The following is a 21080-nucleotide window of genomic DNA, read 5'->3' as shown; positions in this document are numbered from 1 at the left end:
AAATTGGATTTACGTGGCGCGTACAATCTGGTTCGAATTCGTGCAGGCGATGAGTGGAAGACCGCCTTCAATACTCGTGACGGTCACTATGAATACTTGGTTATGCCGTTTGGTCTCTGCAACGCCCCTGCGGTTTTCCAGGAATTTGTGAACGATGTATTTCGGGATCTTCTCTACTCCTCTGTCGTAGTTTACCTTGACGACATTCTCGTCTTTTCTCCGGATCTCTCCACTCATAGACGAGATGTCCGCCGTGTTCTGCAACGGCTAAGGGAGAATCATCTGTTCGCTAAGATTGAGAAGTGCGTCTTTGAGCAATCCTCGCTTCCCTTCCTTGGATATATTGTCTCAAGATCTGGCTTAGAGATGGATCCAGAGAAGGTTTCTGCTGTCCTGAATTGGCCTCGTCCTCTTGGAACAAAAGCAATCCAACGTTTTCTTGGTTTTGCCAACTACTATAGACAATTTATTCCTCATTTTTCTTCCATTACCAAGCCTATCTCTGCCCTAGTTCACAAGGGAGTCAACTCCAGTCTTTGAACCCCTGAGGCTGAAGAGGCCTTTCAGTCTCTTAAACAAAGTTTCGCTACGGCCCCTGTGCTTCATCGTCCTGATGCTAATAGACCGTTTGTCCTTGAAGTCGACGCATCCTCTGTTGGAGCCGGAGCAGTACTTTTGCAAAGATCTTTGTCCGGACATTTGGTGACCTGTGGTTTTTTTTTCTAAAGCCTTTTCTGCTCCTGAGCGTAACTACTCCATTGGGGATAAAGAACTATTGGCTATCAAGCTAGCCTTAGAAGAGTGGCGCTATCTCCTTGAGGGGTCTCTTCATCCATTCACCATTTACACAGACCACAAGAATCTGGCCTATGTTCAGTCTGCCCAAAGACTAAATCCACGACAAGCCAGATGGTCTTTATTCTTCGGACGATTTGAATTTGAACTCCATTTCCGACCCGGAAATAAGAATGTCAAAGCGGATGCTCTTTCAAGATCCTTTCAGCCTCAGGACATTGAGGACTCTCCGGCTCACATCATTGATCCTGCGAAGATCGTCACTCTTGCTCCTCTAAGAGTGATTTCAACTCCTCCTGGCAAGACTCGTGTCTAATCAAGACAAGGAGAGAGTTTTACGTTGGGGTCATTCCTCCAAGATTGCTGGACATGTAGGAGTCAAGAAGACACTTTCCCTTATCTCTCGACACTACTGGTGGCCATCTCTCCGACAAGACGTCACCGAATTTATTGCTTCTTGTTCTTCTTGTGCCAAGAATAAGGTCCCTAGGCAGCTTCCTTCCGGTCTCCTGCATCCTCTGCCTGTGCCTTCCGTCCCTTGGAGTCATATCTCTATGGACTTCATCACTGATCTACCTTGTTCCTCGAGTTGCTCTGTCATCCTAGTTGTTGTGGATCGCTTCTCTAAGATGGCTCACTTCATCGCGTTGCCTAGTCTGCCTTCTGCTCCTGAGTTGGCAAAAATCTTTTTACACCAAGTCTTCCGTCTTCATGGTTTTCCACATCATATTGTCTCAGACCGCGGAGTACAATTTACCTCACGTTTTTGGAGAGCTCTCTTCAGTCTATTGAAAATTAACCTGGACTTCTCTTCCGCTTATCACCCTCAGTCCAATGGTCAAGTGGAGCGAGTTAATCAAGTCCTGACTACATACTTGCGACATTTTTCCAATGCACATCAAGATGACTGGGTCTCCCTTCTCCCCTGGGCTGAGTTCTCATATAACAATCTTCCCAGTGAGTCTTCCTCCAAATCTCCCTTTTTTGTAGTCTATGGTCAACATCCGAGCATTCCTCTTCCTGTTTCGCTCTCCTCGGGGGTACTAGCAGTGGATTTCTTGTCCCGGGAATTCTCTAAGATTTGGAGTGAGACTAAAGAGGCTCTAGAGAGAGCTAGCCTTAATATGAAAAAATTTGCTGATAAGAGGCGTTTGGATGCTCCACCATATTCTCCGGGTGATAAAGTTTGGCTCTCCTCTCGCTATATCAAGCTCAAAATCCCCTCTTACAAACTAGGCCCTCGCTATATTGGTCCTTTTCCTATCTTGGGTCGCATTAATGATGTTTCCTACAAATTGAAACTACCTGCCTCTTTACGCATTCCCAATGCCTTCCATGTATCTCTTCTCAAGCCCGCAGTTTTTAATCGTTTTCACTCCGCTACCTCTCCCTCTCCTCAGCTCTGTATTTCTGATGGAATCTTTAATGTTAAAGATATTCTTGCCAAAAAGGTAGTTAGGGGTAAAACCTATTTTTTGATTGATTGGGAGGGATTTGGCCCTGAGGAGAGGTCCTGGGAGCCTCGAGAGAACATCAATGCTCCTCTTATCATGAAAAGATTCCTTTCTAGCCTTAAAAAGAGGGGGACTAAGGAGGGGGGTACTGTTACGTCCGCTGCACATACTTACCCAGCTTCTCCCATCCCTCGGCGCACTCGCGATCCTGTCCCTCGCAGCTCTGCTTCCTCCTTCGCCGGCTCACGGCGTCCGGTCTCTCTGCGCATGCGCGGTCGCGTCTCCTCCGTCGCAGAACCTTCTGGGAGGTCGCGACCCGGTGGCTCCGCCCCAACATGGCGGCGCCCATCGGGTATTTCTTCCCGGCGTCTTTCCAGGCAAGACGCCTTTGCTTTGTAGGTGCACTGTCTGCCGTCAGTGTCCCTATGCCCTAGGCTCCCCTGTATCTGTATCTTTTCCCTGCTTAGTGTTCGCTTTGTCTCAGTGTTGTGTCATGCCTAGTCCCGTGTTCCTGCTGTGTCCTGCCAAGTTCCGTGTTCCTGCTGTGTCCTGCCAAGTTCCGTGTTCCTGCTGTGTCCTGCCAAGTTCCGTGTTCCTGCTGTGTCCTGCCAAGTTCCGTGTTCCTGCTGTGTCCTGCCAAGTTCCGTGTTCCTGCTGTGTCCTGCCAAGTTCCGTGTTCCTGCTGTGTCCTACCAAGTTCCGTGTACCTGCCGTCTCCTGTCAAGTCCTGTGTTCCTGCCGTGTCCTACATCGTCTCGTGTTCCTGTCATTATCAGTTAAGTCCTGTTTTCCTATTATTCCCTGCCATTCCAATAACTCTGTGGTCTCCTTCTTTATCTTGGGTCGTCCCTTTGGTTCTAGCTGTTGTGTCTCCATTCCCCCGAGGTCCTGCTCCTAACACTCCCTGTATAGGGGGTGATTCCATCTGGTCCGCTCGACCCCGGGGGCTCTAGAGTCACGACCCAGAGGGTCCACTCTCGGATTTCTGTCCGAATCCCTACAACTGGTTGTGTACTGCATGTGAAAACAATCTTCTGTATTCTTTATACACTGCTCAAAAAAATAAAGGGAACACTAAAATCCTACATCCTAGATATCACTAAATGAAATATTCCAGTTGTAAATCTTTATTCATTACATTGTGGAATGTGTTGAGAACAATAAAACCTAAAAATGATGAACGTAAATCACAACTAATATCCCACAGAGGTCTGGAGTTGGAATGATGCTCAAAATTAAAGTGGAAAATTAAGTTACAGCCTGATCCAACTTCAGTGGAAATGCCTCAAGGCAAGGAAATGATGCTCAGCAGTGTATGTGGCCTCCACGTGCCTGTATGACCTCCCTACAATGCCTGGGCATGCTCTTGATGAGGCGGAGGATGGTCTCCTGAGGGATCTCCTCCCAGACCTGGACTAAAGCATCCGCCAACTCCTGGACAGTCTGTTGTGCAACGTGACGTTGGTGGATGGTGCGAGACATGATGTCCCAGATGTGTTCAATCAGATTCAGGTCTTGGGAAACGGGCGGGCCAGTCCATAGCTTCAATGCCTTCATCTTGCAGTAACTGCTGACACACTCCAGCCACATGAGGTCTGGCATTGTCCTGCATTAGGAGAAACCCAGGGCCAACCGCACCAGCATGGTCTCACAAGGGGTCTTTGGATCTCATCTCGGTACCTAATGGCAGTCACGCTACCTCTTGCAAGCACATAGAGGGCTGTGCGGCCCGCCAAAGAAATTCCACCCCACACCATTAGTGACCCACTGCCAAACCGGTCATGCTGATGGATTTTGCAGGCAGCAGATCGCTCTCAACGGCGTCTCCAGACTCTGTCACGTCTGTCACATGTGCTTAGTGTGAACCTGCTTTCATCTATGAAGAGCACAGGGCACGAGTGGTGAATTTGCCAATCCTGGTGTTATGTGGCAAATGCCAAGCGTCCTGCACGGTGTTGGGCTGTGAGCACAACCCCCATCTGTGGACGTCGGGCACTCAGACCATCCTCATGGAGTCAGTTTCTAACCGTTTGTGCAGACACATGCACATTTGTGGCCTGCTGGAGGTCATTTTGCAGGGCTCTGGCAGTGCTCCTCCTGTTCCTCTTTGCCCAAAAGCTGAGGTAGCGGTCCTGCTGCTGCGTTGTTGCCCTCCTACGGCCCCCTCCACGTTTACTGGTGTACTGGCCTGTCTCCTGGTAGCGCCTCCAGCCTCTGGACACTTCGCTGACAGACACAGCAAACCTTCTTGCCACAGCTCGCATTGATGTGCCATCCTGGATGTGAGTTCAAAAGTGACCAAAACATCAGCCAAAACAATGATTTGTTAACCCCTTCCCGACCCATGACGCCACATAGGCGTCATGAAGGTCGGTGCCAATCCGACCCATGACGCCTATGTGGCGTCATGGAAAGATCACCCCCCCCCCCGTGGCTACAATTGCTCTGATTGGCTGTTGAAAGTGAAACTGCCAATCAGAGCGATCTGTAATATTTCACCTAAAAAACTGGTGAAATATTACAATCCAGCCATGGCCGATGCTGCAATATCATCGGCCATGGCTGGAAACACTGATGTCCCCCCCCCCCCACCTATCGACCCCCCCAGTCCACCGATTGCCCCCCCCAGTCCACCGATCTGTGGTCCGCTCCCCTCCATCCTGTGCTCCGCTCCCCTGTCCTCCTGCCCGCACCCCCGTGCTCCTATGCCACCCCCAGTGCTCCGACGCCCCCCCCCGTGCCCCGATCTCCCCCCCTAATATTACCGAGCCTCCCGGTGTCCATCCGTCTTCTCCATGGGCGCCGCCATCTTCCAAAATGACGGGCGCATGCACAGTGCGCCCGCCCAATCTGCCGGCCGGCAGATTCGTTCCATGTACATTTTGATCACTGTGATAAAACCTATCACAGTGATCAAAATAAAAAAAAAAAAGTAAATGACCCCCCCCCCTTTATAACCCCCATAGGTAGGAACAATAATAAAATAAAGAATTTTTTTTTTCCACTACAGTTAGAACTAGGGTTAGGGCTAGGGAATGTGCACATGTATTCTGGTCCTCTGCGGATTTTTCCGCAGCGGTTTTTATACAGTTCCATGTAAACCTATGGAAAACCAAATCCACTGTGCCCATGGTGCGGAAAATACCGCGCGGGAACGCTGTGTTGTATTTTCCGCCGTATGTCAATTGTTTGTGCGGATTCCACAGCGTTTTACACCTGTTCCTCAATAGGAATCCGCAGGTGAAATCTGCACAAAAAACACTGGAAATCCACAGTAAATCCGCAGGTAAAACGCAGTGCCTTTCACCTGCGGATTTTTAAAAAATGTTGTGGAAAAATCTCACACGAATCCGTAACGTGGGCACATAGCCTTAGGGTTAGGGTTGGAATTAGGGCTAGGTTTGGAAATAGGGTTAAGATTAGGATTGTGGTTAGGGTTATGGTTAGGGTGTGTTGGGGTTAGGGTTGTGGTTAGGGGTGTGTTGGGGTTAGGGTTTGGATTAGGGTTAGGATTATGTTTAGGGTTGGGATTAGGGTTAGGGGTGTGTTGGGGTTAGGGCTGTGGTTAGGGGTGTGTTGGGGTTAGGGTTGTGATTAGGGTTATGGCTAGAGTTGAGATTAGGGTTAGGGGTGTGTTGGGGTTAGTGTTGGAGTTAGAATTGAGGAGTTTCCACTGTTTAGGCACATCAGGGGTCTCCAAACGCAACATGGCGCCACCAGTGATTCCAGCCAATCTTGCGTTCAAAAAGTCAAATGGTCCCTCCCTTCCGAGCCCCGACGTATGCCCAAACAGTGGTTTACCCCCACATATGGGGTACCAGCATACTCAGTGCAAACTGGGCAACAACTATTGGGGTCCAATTTCTCCTGTTACCCTTGTGAAAATAAAAAATTGCTTGCTAAAACATCATTTTGAGGAAAGAAAAATTATTTTTTTATTTTCACGGCTCTGCGTTGTAAACTTCTGTGAAGCACTTGGGGGTTCAAAGTGCTCACCACATATCTAGATAAGTTCCTTGGGGGGGTCTAGTTTTCAAAATGGGGTCACTTGTGGTGGGGTGTTTTTACTGTTTAGGCACATCAGTGGCTCTGCAAACGTAACATGATGCCCGCAGACCATTCCATCAAAGTCTGCATTCCAAAACTTCACTACTTCCCTTCTGAGCCCCGACGTGTGCCCAAACAGTGGTTCCCCCCCACATATGGGGTATCAGCGTACTCAGGACAAACTGGACAACAACTTTTTGGGTCCAATTTCTTTTGTTACTCTTGTGAAAATAAAAAATTGTGGGCTAAAAAATAATTTTTGAGGAAAGAAAAATGTTTTTTTTATTTTCATGGCTCTGCGTTATAAACTTCTGTGAAGCACTTGGGGGTTTAAAGTGGTCACCGCACATCTAGGTTAGTTCCATGGGAGGTCTAGTTTCCAAAATGGGGTCACATATGGGGGAGCTCCAATGTTTAGGCACACAGGGGCTCTCCAAACGCGACATGGTGTCCGCTAACGATTGGAGCTAATTTTTCATTCAAAAAGTCAAATGGCGCTCCTTCCCTTCCAAGCCCGGCCGTGTGCCCAAACAGTGGTTTACCCCCACATGTGAGGTATCACTGTACTCAGGAGAAATTGCCTAACACATTTCAGGATCCATTTTATCCTGTTGCCCATGTGGAAATGAACAAATTGAGGCCAAAATAAATTTTTTGTGAAAAAAAAGTACTTTTTCATTTTTACAGATCAATTTGTGAAGCACCTGGGGGTTCAAAGTGCTCACTATGCATCTAGATAAAGTTCCTTGGGGGGTCTAGTTTCCAAAATGGGGTCACTTGTGGGGGAGCTCCAATGTTTAGGCACACAGGGGCTCTCCAAACGCGACATGGTGTCCGCTAAAGATTGGAGCCAATTTTTCATTGAAAAAGTCAAATGGCGCTCCTTCCCTTCCGAGCCCTGTCGTGCGCCCAAACAGTAGTTCCCCCCCACATATGGGGTATCGGCGTACTCAGGACAAATTGTACAATAACTTTTGGTGTCCAGTTTCTCTTTTTACCCTTGGGAAAATAAAAAAAATTGTTGCTAAAAGATCATTTTTGTGACTAAAAAGTTAAATGTTCATTTTTTCCTTCCATGTTGCTTCTGCTGCTGTGAAGCACCTGAAGGGTTAATAAACTTATTGAATGTGGTTTTGAGCACCTTGAGGGGTGCAGTTTTTAGAATGGTGTCACTTTTGGGTATTTTCAGCCACATAGACCCCTCAAACTGACTTCAAATGTGAGGTGATCCCTAAAAAAAATGGTTTTGTAAATTTTGCTGTAAAAATGAGAAATCGCTGGTCAACTTTTAACCCTTATAACTTCCTAGCAAAAAAAAAATTTTGTTTCCAAAATTGCGCTGATGTAGACATGTGGGTAATGTTATTTATTAACTATTTTGTGTCACATAACTCTCTCATTTAACAGAATAAAAATTCAAAATTTGAAAATTGTGAAATTTTCAAAATTTTAGTCAAATTTCCATTTTTTTCACAAATAAACACAAAAATTATCGACCTAAATTTACCAGTAACATGAAGCCCAATATGTCACGAAAAAACAATCTCAGAACCGCTAGGATTCGTTGAAGCGTTCTTGAGTTATTACCTCATAAAGGGATACTGGTCAGAATTGCAAGAAACGGCAAGGTCATTAAGGTCAAAATAGGCTGGGTCATGAAGGGGTTATGTACAAAACTAAGCAGCATGCAGTATGTAAACAGTTATTCCCATGCTAGACATTTATGGCATTTTATGGTATTTCACAGATCAGGCCATAAATGATAGATATGGATCTCACCTTTGGGGCCTTCATCTGTCTGAAGAAAGAGGCAGTGTCAATAAAGCAGTGGCGGTGCATAACTTCTGTGAGAGTGTGGAAAGCAGCCGCGTGTGCATGTGGCTACGCCAGAAATGGCTGAGAATGGTATACCCCTTTAAGGAACCACAATCATAAACTACAATAATCTATTCCTTACTTATAATGATCTGGAACTGACTACATATAAAACGCATTAGGCTACAAGGCACAGGGCGGACACCGAATGGCAGATGTTTACTTGTATCAAAGTACAAGGGTCATAAACCCTTCACACAAGTTATGCATTTACTTGGGAATCAAGCGGCTATGAATAAGCAATGTAACCCCAGGACTGCACGTAATAATAGTTTATCATGGGCTTTATAGCTTATATATAGTAGTGAGCCCTCACTATACTGCTGATGCCTCGTGGTTGGGGGTAGAACCTCAGTGAAAAGGATAAGGGCTCTTTCACATTGCAAGTTTCGTGGTCCTGTTGGTGCTTAAGTACGAACGACCGGCAAAATGGGATTTGTGCGTATGCTCCGATGGGGCCATTGACTACAATGGAGCCGACAGTCAACATGTGCTCTGACGTGCATCGTTTTCGGGGGTGTACGCCTACTGGAAGTGGACACTCAGCCACAGTAGTCTACATTTGAGTGTCCACTCCCAGTAAGTGTATACACCCGAAAATGATACACGACAGAGCACACATTGACTCTGTTGGCACCATTATAGTCACTGGACCCATCGGAGAATACGTCTGAATCCCGTTTTGAGGTGGGGGCAGCAGTAAGCCCCGACAGGCAAATGCGGTGTGAAACCCAGGGCTGTTGAGTCAGTAAGCCAAACCTCTGACTCTGGTGAAAGCACCCTTAAAACACTTTCAAAATAGGCTACCGGGATGGAAGAAAGTCTCTAGCTGCGAGATAGTTTAATGAGAGTTCTCCTATTCAGACAGCGGTTTTCTGCGACTTGAAAATGCCGGTACGGCAATGAAACGCGTTGTCCAAGTAAGAGAAACCTTATCTAACCATTCTGCCGCATGAGACTTTCTTCCATCCGCGCAGCCTATGTTTAAAGTGCTTTTATCCTTTTCACTGGCATACACCGGAATATAAAAACATCGCCACACTTGTTCAGAGGTTGTGTCTGGTATTGCAGCTCGGCGCTATTGAAGTGAATGAATACCATTGATAACCTGTAAAAAAGCAGCCATAGGAGCCCTGGTCATAAACCTCTCCCCAAGTCTTCTCCTGACATAATCTGTTCCAGGTCTAGAATTCAGATCAGAAAACCTAGAAGCTAGTGACAATGGAAGAGTGCGGGGTCACTTCTACGGTGTGGATACTATAACAATGTGCCCATACAGCCACCCCAGCAGCTAGGGGTACACTCACACTTCTGCTCAGAGAGTCTGCCTGATCTGATGAACGGAATTAATGTCCAAAACTGATCCATTCTATAACTGGTGCAAATGGAAGCAGAGGGGCTGCACTGGTTATTATGGGGCTGGTCTGAGTTCTGTTATCTGTCAGTTCTTAGGACAGAAGAAAAAGTTCTGCATGATGCACTTTTTCTTCTCGTCAAAAAACAGACACATATCAGAACTCAGACCGACCCCATAATAATTATTGGGACTACTTTTATTTTGCTTGCACCAGTTTTTGGACATATCTGCTGCTCAAACGGAACACAAACAATAATGTCTGAACTGTAGTGTGAACATAGTGTGAACATAGCCCAAGATTTAAAGTTTGATTTCAAAATGCTGCGCCCCCTGCTGGTGGTGAGAAACCTAACTATAGCAGGCTAATATGAGCCTTACATTCCCATATTGCGCCCCCTGCTGGCAGCCAGGAATCTATATGCAGAATCTTTTCACATGTGTTCAGGACAGAACATGTGCACAGTAATGTCATTTTGATGTCGCTGGGCATTATGTTCATTTTATGGGGTGCTTTTTCAAAAAGACATCATCTGTACATAGCCTTAAGGCTCCTCCACACAGTCTTTTATTTCTGTTGCTCTAATTGTGTGTGAATGCTATTTTAACCCCTTAAACACAAGGAGATTTTTGGTTTTTTGCTCTTTAGTTTTTTCCTCCCCTTCTCCAAGAGCCATAACCTTCTTATTTTTCTGTTAACACTGTCGTATCAGGGCTTGTTTTTGGCAGGAAGGGTTGTAGTACCAAATGACGCCATTCATCTTAACATTCAGTGTACTAGAAAATGGAACACACATTTCCAAGTGTGGTAAAATTTTGGAAAAAAAATGCAATTCCACCAAGGTATTTTGGGTTTTGTTTTTATGGCATTCATTCTGTGGTAAAATTATTCTGAATCATAATTCTCCAGGTCAATATGATTATGGCGATACCAAACTTGCATCGATTTCTTTTCTCATTTAAGTGGAGAAATAGAAAATTATGTAAAAAAAAAAAAGAAACTTGGCTTGTGTCACCATTTTCTGATAACCCGAAACATTTTTATTTTTCACATCAGTGACTGCTCTCAAAGACAGCCAGCTATACTCTGACAGGAGGTGATCGCTCCCGCAGTGTATCACTGAGCTGCTGAGAGAGAGTTCTCACGCAGCGGTGCCGTAAGTGAGAGCATCGGAGCTGATCAGCTGATGAACTCTGGTGAATTCTCTCACGGCAGCTCAGTGATACACTGCGGGAGGGATTACCTCCTGTCAGTGTATAACTGAGCTGCCGAGAGAGAGTTCTCACGCAGCGGTGCCATAAGTGAGAGCACCGGAGCTGATCAGCTGATGAACTCTGGTGAATTCTCTCACGGCAGCTCAGTGATACACTGCGGGAGGGATTACCTCCTGTCAGTGTATCACTGAGCTGCCGAGAGAGAGTTCTCACGCAGCGGTGCTGTAAGTGAGAGCACCGGAGCTGATCAGCTGATGAACTCTGGTGAATTCTCTCACGGCAGCTCAGTGATACACTGCGGGAGCAATTACCTCCTGTCAGTGTATCACTGAGCTGCCGAGAGAGAGTTCTCACGCAGCGGTGCCGTAAGTGAGAGCACCGAAGCTAATCAGCTGATGAATTCTCTCACGGTGGCTCAGTGACACACTGTGGGAGCGATTACCTCCTGTCAGTGTATCACTGAGCTGCCGAGAGAGAGTTCTCACGCAGCGGTGCTGTAAGTGAGAGCACCGGAGCTGATCAGCTGATGAACTCTGGTGAATTCTCTCACGGCAGCTCAGTGATACACTGCGGGAGCAATTACCTCCTGTCAGTGTATCACTGAGCTGCCGAGAGAGAGTTCTCACGCAGCGGTGCCGTAAGTGAGAGCACCGAAGCTAATCAGCTGATGAATTCTCTCACGGTGGCTCAGTGACACACTGTGGGAGCGATTACCTCCTGTCAGTGTATCGCTGAGCTGCTGTGAGAGCGTTCTCACACAGCGGTGCCGTAAGTACGAGTATATGGTGGTTTATTATTTTGAAGTTTTTCTAGGAGACGAGGGCATCGGGGATTTGGTGTTAGGTGAGTATAATTTTTTTTATTTGAATATGTAATTATTTAACTTTTGTTTTTTTTTTTTTAACTGTGAGCACAGGCGCCGACAGATGAGACTACGCCTCCCATCAGCGGTAGCAGCTGTCACTTTTATCAGAAACAGCAGATGTAGCCCGATGGGAGCAGTAGTCTCATCAGCCCATGTCTGCAAACCTGCAGTAAGATTTTTACCACAGGTCACTGTAGTGGGTCTCAGTCACAGCTGTGGTGTCACGCTGACATATGACAGCATGACCCCGCAGCGCTCTGACCGACGGTCTTAGTGACAGTAGCGTTACCGCCGATAAGAACCTCTGCGCCGGTGTTTCCTACGCTGTCACACATATGATAGAGTGAGAAACACTATAGGAAGCCGGTAAAAACGCAAACAAAAGCTCAGCAAATCTGCAGCAAATCCGCAAAACCTTTTTATAACTTCCTTTTTTGCTGCAGATTTGACTGACTCAATAAATGTCAATGGGTGAAAAACGCTGCAGAAATGGACAAAGAACTGACATGCTGCAAAGAAAAAAAAAAAACACACTGCAAATACTCAAGGAAAATTACTGATCATGTGCACAGGTCTTCAGAATTCTCATTGAATTAGCTGGCATAAGGATTTTATAGCGTTTTTGGCCCATTTCAGTGTGAAAAAGCATCCAAAACGCACAGTGTGCACACAGCCTTAGAGTTAGAGCAGTGGCAACTATAGATGTTTTCTTTATTTTTAATAGGAGATAAAGAGGGTGATTTGAATATTTACATTTTGTAAAACTTTTTTAGTTGTCTTATAGGACTTCAACCTGCGATTGCACAGTATGGCGGCATACAGTGTAAATCTTGGTTTCATATGGAGCTCAGTCCGTGGCAGAGATTTACCCAAGTACCAAGATGGCAGCGTCAGGAACCTTCACCGGGTCCCCGACTGCCATGCTAACTCATTGATACCCCATGATCGTGTTACAGAGGACTGATGGGAGAATTGGCATGTGTTCCATTTACAATGGTGATTAATGTGCAGTCCATAGTGTGGAGAGACGTCCGGGCACCGCTGGTGACGCCCATGAGCAGCTACAGGAGCCGCAGCTCCGCCCACGAGGAACATACAAACCACGCGCTATTAACCAGCTGCCCAGTGCAACCAATCAGCTTTCTGTCCATCCTGCCCTAAGATAACACAACTTTATTTCTATTGTGTCCTGGACAAAATGACAATAACTTGCACGCATTATCTCCTGGTTCCTCCCTGGTTGTGGCCATTACAGCTCGCCCAGGTTACCGGCGTACTAGCTCTGCTGGGACCCGTAGTCCCACAACAGCCGGAGATCCACAGGTTGCCCCGGACACCTCCTAATGTTATGCTGATGCCACCAGCCCAGGTCACGACCTTTTACCTCCTTGTCGCCTCGGTAACTCTTCCGCATAGCCCCGAGATCCATGATGTCACGTCCAGCTCTGCCGCTGACTGCCCGGATAGTGAGTGACACACAGGTAGATGCCAGGAGCCCACGACACACTAACATGCTAGGCTCCCGCAGGAGAAAGGACCTTCGTGATGTCACGGTCATGTGATCAGTCACGTGAGGACTGAGACTGCACTGGAGAAGGACAGGAATGGCCGCGCTACTAAACTTCCCAGTGCTGCCAGGTAAATGAGCCGTGCACACAGGACAGGCCGGGGGGAGAAGAGGAGGCCCGTGGGAGAAGTGGCCAGAGAAGAGGAGGCCGGGAGGAGAAGAGGAGGCCAGGAGGAGAAGTGGCCAGGGAAGAGGAGGCCGGGGGAGAAGTGGCCAGGGGAGAGGAGGCCGGGGGGAGAAGAGGAGGCCAGGAGAAGAAGTGGCCGGGGAAGAGGGTGCCGGGGGAGAAGTGGCCAGGGAAGAGGAGGCCGGGGGAGAAGTGGCCAGGGAAGAGGAGGCCGGGGGAGAAGTGGCTGGGGGAGAGGAGGCCGGGGGGAGAAGAGGAGGCCAGGGGGAGAAGTGGCCAGGGAAGAGGAGGCCGGGGGAGAAGTGGCTGGGGGAGAGGAGGCCGGGGGGAGAAGAGGAGGCCAGGAGGAGAAGTGGCCGGGGAAGAGGAGGCCGGGGGGAGAAGTGGCCAGGGAAGAGGAGGCCGGGGGAGAAGTGGCCAGGGAAGAGGAGGCCGGGGGAGAAGTGGCCAGGGAAGAGGAGGCCGGGGGGAGAAGTGGCTGGGGGAGAGGAGGCCAGGGGGAGAAGTGGCCGGGGAAGAGGAGGCCGGGGGAGAAGTGGCCAGGGAAGAGGAAGCTGGGGGAGAAGTGGCCAGGGAAGAGGAGGCCGGGGGGAGAAGTGACCGGGGAAGAGGAGGCCAGGGAAGAGGAGGCTGTGGGAGAAGTGGCCGGGGAAGAGGAGGCTGGGGGAGAAGTGGCCGGGGAAGAGGAGGCCAGGGAAGAAGAGGCTGTGGGAGAAGTGGCCGGGGAAGAGGAGGCTGGGGGAGAAGTGGCCAGGGAAGAGGAGGCCGGGGGGAGAAGTGGCTGTGGGAGAAGTGGCCGGGGAAGAGGAGGCTGGGGGAGAAGTGGCCGGGGAAGAGGAGGCCAGGGAAGAAGAGGCTGTGGGAGAAGTGGCCGGGGAAGAGGAGGCTGTGGGAGAAGTGGCCGGGGAAGAGGAGGCCGGGAGGAGAAGAGGAGGCCAGGAGGAGAAGTGGCCAGGGAAGAGGAGGCCGGGGGAGAAGTGGCCAGGGGAGAGGAGGCCGGGGGGAGAAGAGGAGGCCAGGAGGAGAAGTGGCCGGGGAAGAGGGTGCCGGGGGAGAAGTGGCCAGGGAAGAGGAGGCCGGGGGAGAAGTGACCAGGGAAGAGGAGGCCGGGGGAGAAGTGGCCAGGGAAGAGGAGGCCGGGGGAGAAGTGGCTGGGGGAGAGGAGGCCGGGGGGAGAAGAGGAGGCCAGGGGGAGAAGTGGCCAGGGAAGAGGAGGCCGGGGGAGAAGTGGCTGGGGGAGAGGAGGCCGGGGGGAGAAGAGGAGGCCAGGAGGAGAAGTGGCCGGGGAAGAGGAGGCCGGGGGGAGAAGTGGCCAGGGAAGAGGAGGCCGGGGGAGAAGTGGCCAGGGAAGAGGAGGCCGGGGGGAGAAGTGGCTGGGGGAGAGGAGGCCAGGGGGAGAAGTGGCCGGGGAAGAGGAGGCCGGGGGAGAAGTGGCCAGGGAAGAGGAAGCTGGGGGAGAAGTGGCCAGGGAAGAGGAGGCCGGGGGGAAGAAGTGGCCAGGGAAGAGGAAGCTGGGGGAGAAGTGGCCAGGGAAGAGGAGGCCGGGGGGAGAAGTGACCGGGGAAGAGGAGGCCAGGGAAGAGGAGGCTGTGGGAGAAGTGGCCGGGGAAGAGGAGGCTGGGGGAGAAGTGGCCGGGGAAGAGGAGGCCAGGGAAGAAGAGGCTGTGGGAGAAGTGGCCGGGGAAGAGGAGGCTGGGGGAGAAGTGGCCAGGGAAGAGGAGGCCGGGGGGAGAAGTGGCTGGGGGAGAAGTGACCGGGGAAGAGGAGGCCAGGGAAGAGGAGGCTGTGGGAGAAGTGGCCGGGGAAGAGGAGGCTGGGGGAGAAGTGGCCGGGGAAGAGGAGGCCAGGGAAGAGGAGGCTGTGGGAGAAGTGGCCGGGGAAGAGGAGGCTGGGGGAGTAGTGGCCGGGGGAGAGGAGGCTGTGGGAGAAGTGGCCGGGGAAGAGGAGGCTGGGGGAGAAGTGGCCGGGGGAGAGGAGGCCAGGGAAGAGGAGGCTGTGGGAGAAGTGGCCGGGGAAGAGGAGGCTGGGGGAGAAGTGGCCAGGGAAGAGGAGGCTGTGGGAGAAGTGGCCGGGGAAGAGGAGGCTGGGGGAGAAGTGGCTGGGGGACAGGAGGCTGGGGGAGAAGTGGCCAGGGAAGAGGAGGCCGGGGGGAAGAAGTGGCCAGGGAAGAGGAAGCTGGGGGAGAAGTGACCGGGGAAGAGGAGGCCAGGGAAGAGGAGGCTGTGGGAGAAGTGGCCGGGGAAGAGGAGGCTGGGGGAGAAGTGGCCGGGGAAGAGGAGGCCAGGGAAGAGGAGGCTGTGGGAGAAGTGGCCGGGGAAGAGGAGGCTGGGGGAGTAGTGGCCGGGGGAGAGGAGGCTGTGGGAGAAGTGGCCGGGGAAGAGGAGGCTGGGGGAGAAGTGGCCGGGGGAGAGGAGGCCAGGGAAGAGGAGGCTGTGGGAGAAGTGGCCGGGGAAGAGGAGGCTGGGGGAGAAGTGGCTGGGGGAGAGGAGGCTGGGGGAGAAGTGGCCAGGGAAGAGGAGGCCGGGGGGAAGAAGTGGCCAGGGAAGAGGAAGCTGGGGGAGAAGTGGCCAGGGAAGAGGAGGCCGGGGGGAAGAAGTGGCCAGGGAAGAGGAAGCTGGGGGAGAAGTGGCCAGGGAAGAGGAGGCCGGGGGGGAGAAGTGGCTGGGGGAGAAGTGACCGGGGAAGAGGAGGCCAGGGAAGAGGAGGCTGTGGGAGAAGTGGCCGGGGAAGAGGAGGCTGGGGGAGAAGTGGCCGGGGAAGAGGAGGCCAGGGAAGAGGAGGCTGTGGGAGAAGTGGCTGGGGGAGAAGTGGCCGGGGGAGAGGAGGCTGTGGGAGAAGTGGCCGGGGAAGAGGAGGCTGGGGGAGAAGTGGCCGGGGGAGTGGAGGCCAGGGAAGAGGAGGCTGTGGGAGAAGTGGCCGGGGAAGAGGAGGCTGGGGGAGAAGTGGCCGGGGGAGAGGAGGCCAGGGAAGAGGAGGCCGGGGGAGAAGTGGCCGGGGAAGAGGAGGCTGGGGGAGAAGTGGCCGGGGAAGAGGAGGCTGTGGGAGAAGTGGCCGGGGAAGAGGAGGCTGGGGGAGAAGTGGCCGGGGGAGAGGAGGCTGGGGGAGAAGTGGCCAGGGAAGAGGAGGCCGGGGGGAAGAAGTGGCCAGGGAAGAGGAAGCTGGGGGAGAAGTGGCCAGGGAAGAGGAGGCCGGGGGGAGAAGTGGCTGGGGGAGAAGTGACCGGGGAAGAGGAGGCCAGGGAAGAGGAGGCTGTGGGAGAAGTGGCCGGGGAAGAGGAGGCTGGGGGAGAAGTGGCCGGGGAAGAGGAGGCCAGGGAAGAGGAGGCTGTGGGAGAAGTGGCCGGGGAAGAGGAGGCTGGGGAAGAAGTGGCCGGGGAAGAGGAGGCTGGGGGAGAAGTGGCCGGGGAAGAGGAGGCTGGGGGAGAGGAGGCCAGGGAAGAGGAGGCTGTGGGAGAAGTGGCCGGGGAAGAGGAGGCTGGGGGAGAAGTGGCCGGGGGAGAGGAGACCAGGAAAGAGGAGGCTGTGGGAGAAGTAGCCAGGGAAGAGGAGGCTGGGGGAGAAGTGGCCATGGAAGAGGAGGCTGGGGGAGAAGTGGCCGGGGAAGAGGAGGCCAGGAAAGAGGAGGCTGTGGGAGAAGTAGCCAGGGAAGAGGAGGCTGTGGGAGAAGTGGCCGGGGAAGAGGAGGCTGTGGGAGAAGTGGCCGGGGAAGAGGAGGCTGGGGGAGAAGTAGCCAGGGAAGAGGAGGCTGGGGGAGAAGTAGCCAGGGAAGAGGAGGCTGTGGGAGAAGTGGCCGGGGAAGAGGAGGCTGTGGGAGAAGTAGCCAGGGAAGAGGAAGCTGGGGGAGAAGTAGCCAGGGAAGAGGAGGCTGTGGGAGAAGTGGCCGGGGAAGAGGAGGCTGGGGGAGAAGTAGCCAGGGAAGAGGAGGCTGGGGGAGAAGTAGCCAGGGAAGAGGAGGCTGTGGGAGAAGTGGCCGGGGAAGAGGAGGCTGTGGGAGAAGTAGCCAGGGAAGAGGAGGCTGTGGGAGAAGTGGCCGGGGAAGAGGAGGCTGGGGGAGAAGTAGCCAGGGAAGAGGAGGCTGTGGGAGAAGTGGCCGGGGAAGAGGAGGCTGGGGGAGAAGTAGCCAGGAAAGAGGAGGCCGTGGGAGAAGTAGTCGGGGGTCTGCACATCCGCCGCGATATTTAGTGAGGGCTTTTCTGTCACCAGTGGGCTCACATCAGCCTGTACCCCCGTGGTGACACGAGCCCACATATGTCTGATGATTTAGCCTTTACTATGATGGCTGCAGCTGGAACACGCTGGGACTTCTAGTCCTCTCATCTAACTATGCTGACTGCTGATAATATCTGCAGCTCAGAAATGCTGAGACCTGTAGTTGTCTTGGGAGATACTATACTTGCTGCTGCTACACCATAATACTGGGTATTATCTGTAGCGCAGACCTGCTGGGACTTATAGTTCTCTCCGAAGATACTATCCTAACTGTGCTGACAGCTGATATCCCATAATAACGGATCATATCTGTAGCTCAGACCTGCTGGGACTTGTAGTTCGCATTCTAAGCTGACTGTACTGATTGCAGATATGTCAGAATGGATAATATCTGGGGCCTGGGCATGCTGTGACTTTTAGTTCTCTCCTCTGATGGCATCGTGAATGCTGATATCTTAAAAATAGCTGATCTTTGGAGCCTGAACATGCTTAGACTTGTAGTTCTCTCCTCTGATGCTATCGTGCCTGCTGTTATCCTTTACTAGCGGATAATGTCTGCAGCCTGGGTGTCGGGGGCAATGTGACATAAGTGGAAGTAACGCGGTTTATGTAGAACGATCCCTGTGGACTGGTTGCTCACATTGGACCTGGGAATTTGCATCACAACCCGGTGCTGGTGAGGACGGCATCAGGCAGGAGGTGACATCACAGCTGGAGATGACCACTAAAAAACCTGGTCTTCAAATGCGTGCAAGGGGCACGGACAACCGGCGGCATTAAAGGGTCACTGATCTGTAAGCTTTTCCTATCAGTGGTCGTTTAGTAGCCTGTTTACACGGGCAGACGACAGTAAGCGCTGTGCACTGAGCAATCTGTAAGGGTATGTTCTCACAGTCAGTAAACACTGCGGGTTTGACGCTGCGTACATCTGTCCGCAACGTCCAGATGTTACAGCATAGTGGATGAGATTTTATGAAAACCCATATCCACTATGCGTACAAAAACGCAGGTGGCAGACCTGCGTATATGCACATGTGGCGCGTCTTTCCAGACTGCAGCATGTTTATTTATCTTGCGGAGATGCTCAGTCTCCGCAAGATAACTATCACAGTCCAATGTATAGGATGCGGTGATTCCGCAAGGTTCAATGAACACATGCAGAATCACCTGCGTAGAAAAGCCGGCAGCGCTCTGGGCAGAGCGGACACATGCTGCATCCAAAGTGCTGCAGCTTCCTGACCGTGGAAACATACCCTAATAGATAAACACAGTGTAATACATCAGTCAGTGTGCATAGGCTGCCATAGTCCTAGGCCGTGCGAGCCATCACAGGACTGTGCGCTGCTGAGAATGATAATTTCGCAGTGTAAATTGGACCCTAAGACTATGTTCACAGGTTGCATTGTTGCTGCGTTTTACAGTACAAGCAAAAGCTATGAGATTTCAGAAATCTCATGCACAGACATTTTTTTTTTTGTCCTAACCGAATTGGAAAACTGCTGTGTTTTTGAGAACAGCAGCATGTCACTTTAAGGGTTTTTGCAGCTTTTTTCACCCATAAAAAGCAGTGAATAAGTGCAAAAAACGCAGGTATCAGGTTTTGCTGCATTTTTAGTGAAATGAGCAGGTACAGCAGGATGTAAAACCCATTTGTTTTGATTTTTTTCCTCCTAAGTTTAAGCCATAATGTCTTAGGTTTCCTGGCAGCTGAGAATGGCAGCTGTGATTAGTACAGTTTAGTTAAATTAGTGATGTGTGCCCAGTAAACATTGGCCGACCAAGGTGTGAAATTGAACAATGCCCAACCAAGTCAAGGGCTGACCAAAGTGTGAAAGTAAACCATGTCCTACAAACTCAATGCTCTGTCCATGTCTTAGGTAAACTAATCCAGACCAAGTCACCTCCCTCCGCTGTTACATTTGTAATTGTGTATTTTTTTCATGAACTTATATGAACTTTTTTGTTCAGAATATTTACTATTTTCTCCTACGCCTCATTGGGGGACACAGGACCATGGGTGTATGCTGCTGCCACTAGGAGGACACTAAGTAATACAGAAAGAATAGCTCCTCCCCTGCAGTATACACCCTCCTGCTGGCTCCAAGTGAACCAGTTCTTGCTTAGTGTCTGTAGGAGGCACTTGGGTCTGTTTCAGACCCCAATGTTTTTATTTTAATTTTTTACTTTCTATTCTATTTTTTCCCTTAACAGAGCGAATGGGGGCGACGGTTCCTTTCTAGGTTCCGATCTCCCCCGAACCATCAACAGGCAAGTACGTGGAGCGTTCCTCCCGTATCCTTTCCTGCAACGTTGGATGCCAGCCCTGAGCTCACCTTACGGGCGACGGTTCCTTCGCGTTCCGATCTCCCCCCTCCATAGCAGGCGATCACATGGAGTAGCCCTCCATCTATCTCTCCGGGAGCCAGGTGCATAGCCGGACATGAATATGTATGGCGTCCGTACAGCCCCCTCTGCATCACCACGGATATAGCGGATGACGCAAGGCAGCAGAAGCTCTCCACCCCCTCCCTGTCTATGGCGACGGTGGATTTAGCACCGGCCCACCGCATCTACAGTGAGTACACTGCGGGGGCTGACGCGCTGGGGGGTCCTGGTCCCTGGGATATGGGAGATCCGCACCTTAAAGCCCAGGTCCGTGGGTGGTCCGCAGTGCGGCAATTCAATGAAGGCGTGTGGCTTAAGAATGGCGCGAATAGCGGCCGCAACAGCAGGTTTAAAATTTAGCCCCCGGCTTTTCCCCTTCATACAGGCCAGAGTTTTGGCCATGCCCACCGGCAGTTACCGCCGGCCACTCTTTCTGGTGCTTCTCGTTCCCTGAGAAGCGCTCTTACTTCCTGATCTTGGCGGCCATCTTGGTACACCCACAGGGCTGATGCTGCAGGGCTGATGCTGCAGCACTGCTCCAGCCTTTTGAATCTCAGCCTTCAGGACTAGTGTTCTCTGTGCATACACCGCGGATCTCCCCTGGGGACTCAAGACACAGGACCTGGGTAAGGCTACTTTCACAGTAGTCAGTCGGTACGGGCCGTCGCAAACCGTCGGCCCAACGTACCGACGGACAGTGTGTTAATGTAGCACAACGTGGGCAGCCAATGCAGTTTTACAACGCATCCGCTGCCCATTGTGAGTTCCGGGGAGGAGGGGGCGGAGTTTCGGCCGCGCATGTGCGGTCGGAAATGGCGGACTCAACACAAAAAAATGTTACATGGAACTTTTTTTGTGCCGAGTGTCTGCCAAAACACGACACATCCGTCGCACGACGGATGTGACGTGTGGCCATACGTCGCAATGCGTTGGCTAATGCAAGTCTATGGAGAAAAAACGCATCCTGCGGGCACATTTGCAGGATGCGTTTTTCTCCAAAACGACGCATTGCGACGTACAGCAAACAATGCTAGTGTGAAAGTAGCCTAAGCTGCAGAAACATGGCTTAACCCTTTCCCTGTTAGTAAGCACTCTCAAGGCTATGCTATGCCTCAGTCAAAGCCTCACAAAAAGTCTGGGAAAACCCACACTATGTTCTTTGCGCATGTACCGCTCGTAAAGTGTCAT

General features: G+C 51.4%; 2 protein-coding genes across 4 annotated transcripts in view; one reads left to right on the top strand and one right to left on the bottom strand.

Moving 5' to 3' along the window:
- PNPO (pyridoxamine 5'-phosphate oxidase) overlaps positions 1 to 13178 on the bottom strand; it is a 64305-nt gene extending 51127 nt beyond the window's left edge. The window contains exon 1 of one of the 2 annotated variants that reach the window (XM_069751732.1): positions 12990 to 13178. In XM_069751732.1, the coding sequence (XP_069607833.1) occupies positions 12990 to 13163 (174 nt within the window). In that variant the 5' untranslated portion in view covers positions 13164 to 13178. Of the gene's footprint in view, positions 1 to 8075; positions 8210 to 12989 lie in introns of those variants that run through there. The other variant, XM_069751733.1, reaches the window with a different exon arrangement.
- The window catches only part of LOC138664763 (uncharacterized), a 49396-nt gene continuing 41432 nt past the window's right edge, over positions 13117 to 21080 (top strand). For both annotated transcript variants that reach the window (XM_069751731.1, XM_069751729.1), the window contains exon 1: positions 13117 to 13243. The gene's annotated coding sequence lies outside the window, so the exon portion shown is untranslated. The remainder of the gene's footprint in view (positions 13244 to 21080) is intronic.

The sequence above is a fragment of the Ranitomeya imitator genome, chromosome 2, assembly GCF_032444005.1.
Source record: "Ranitomeya imitator isolate aRanImi1 chromosome 2, aRanImi1.pri, whole genome shotgun sequence".
Classification (NCBI taxonomy): domain Eukaryota; kingdom Metazoa; phylum Chordata; class Amphibia; order Anura; family Dendrobatidae; genus Ranitomeya; species Ranitomeya imitator.
Note: the sequence above shows the minus strand (reverse complement) of the source record. Positions and strands in the feature narration are given on the sequence as shown.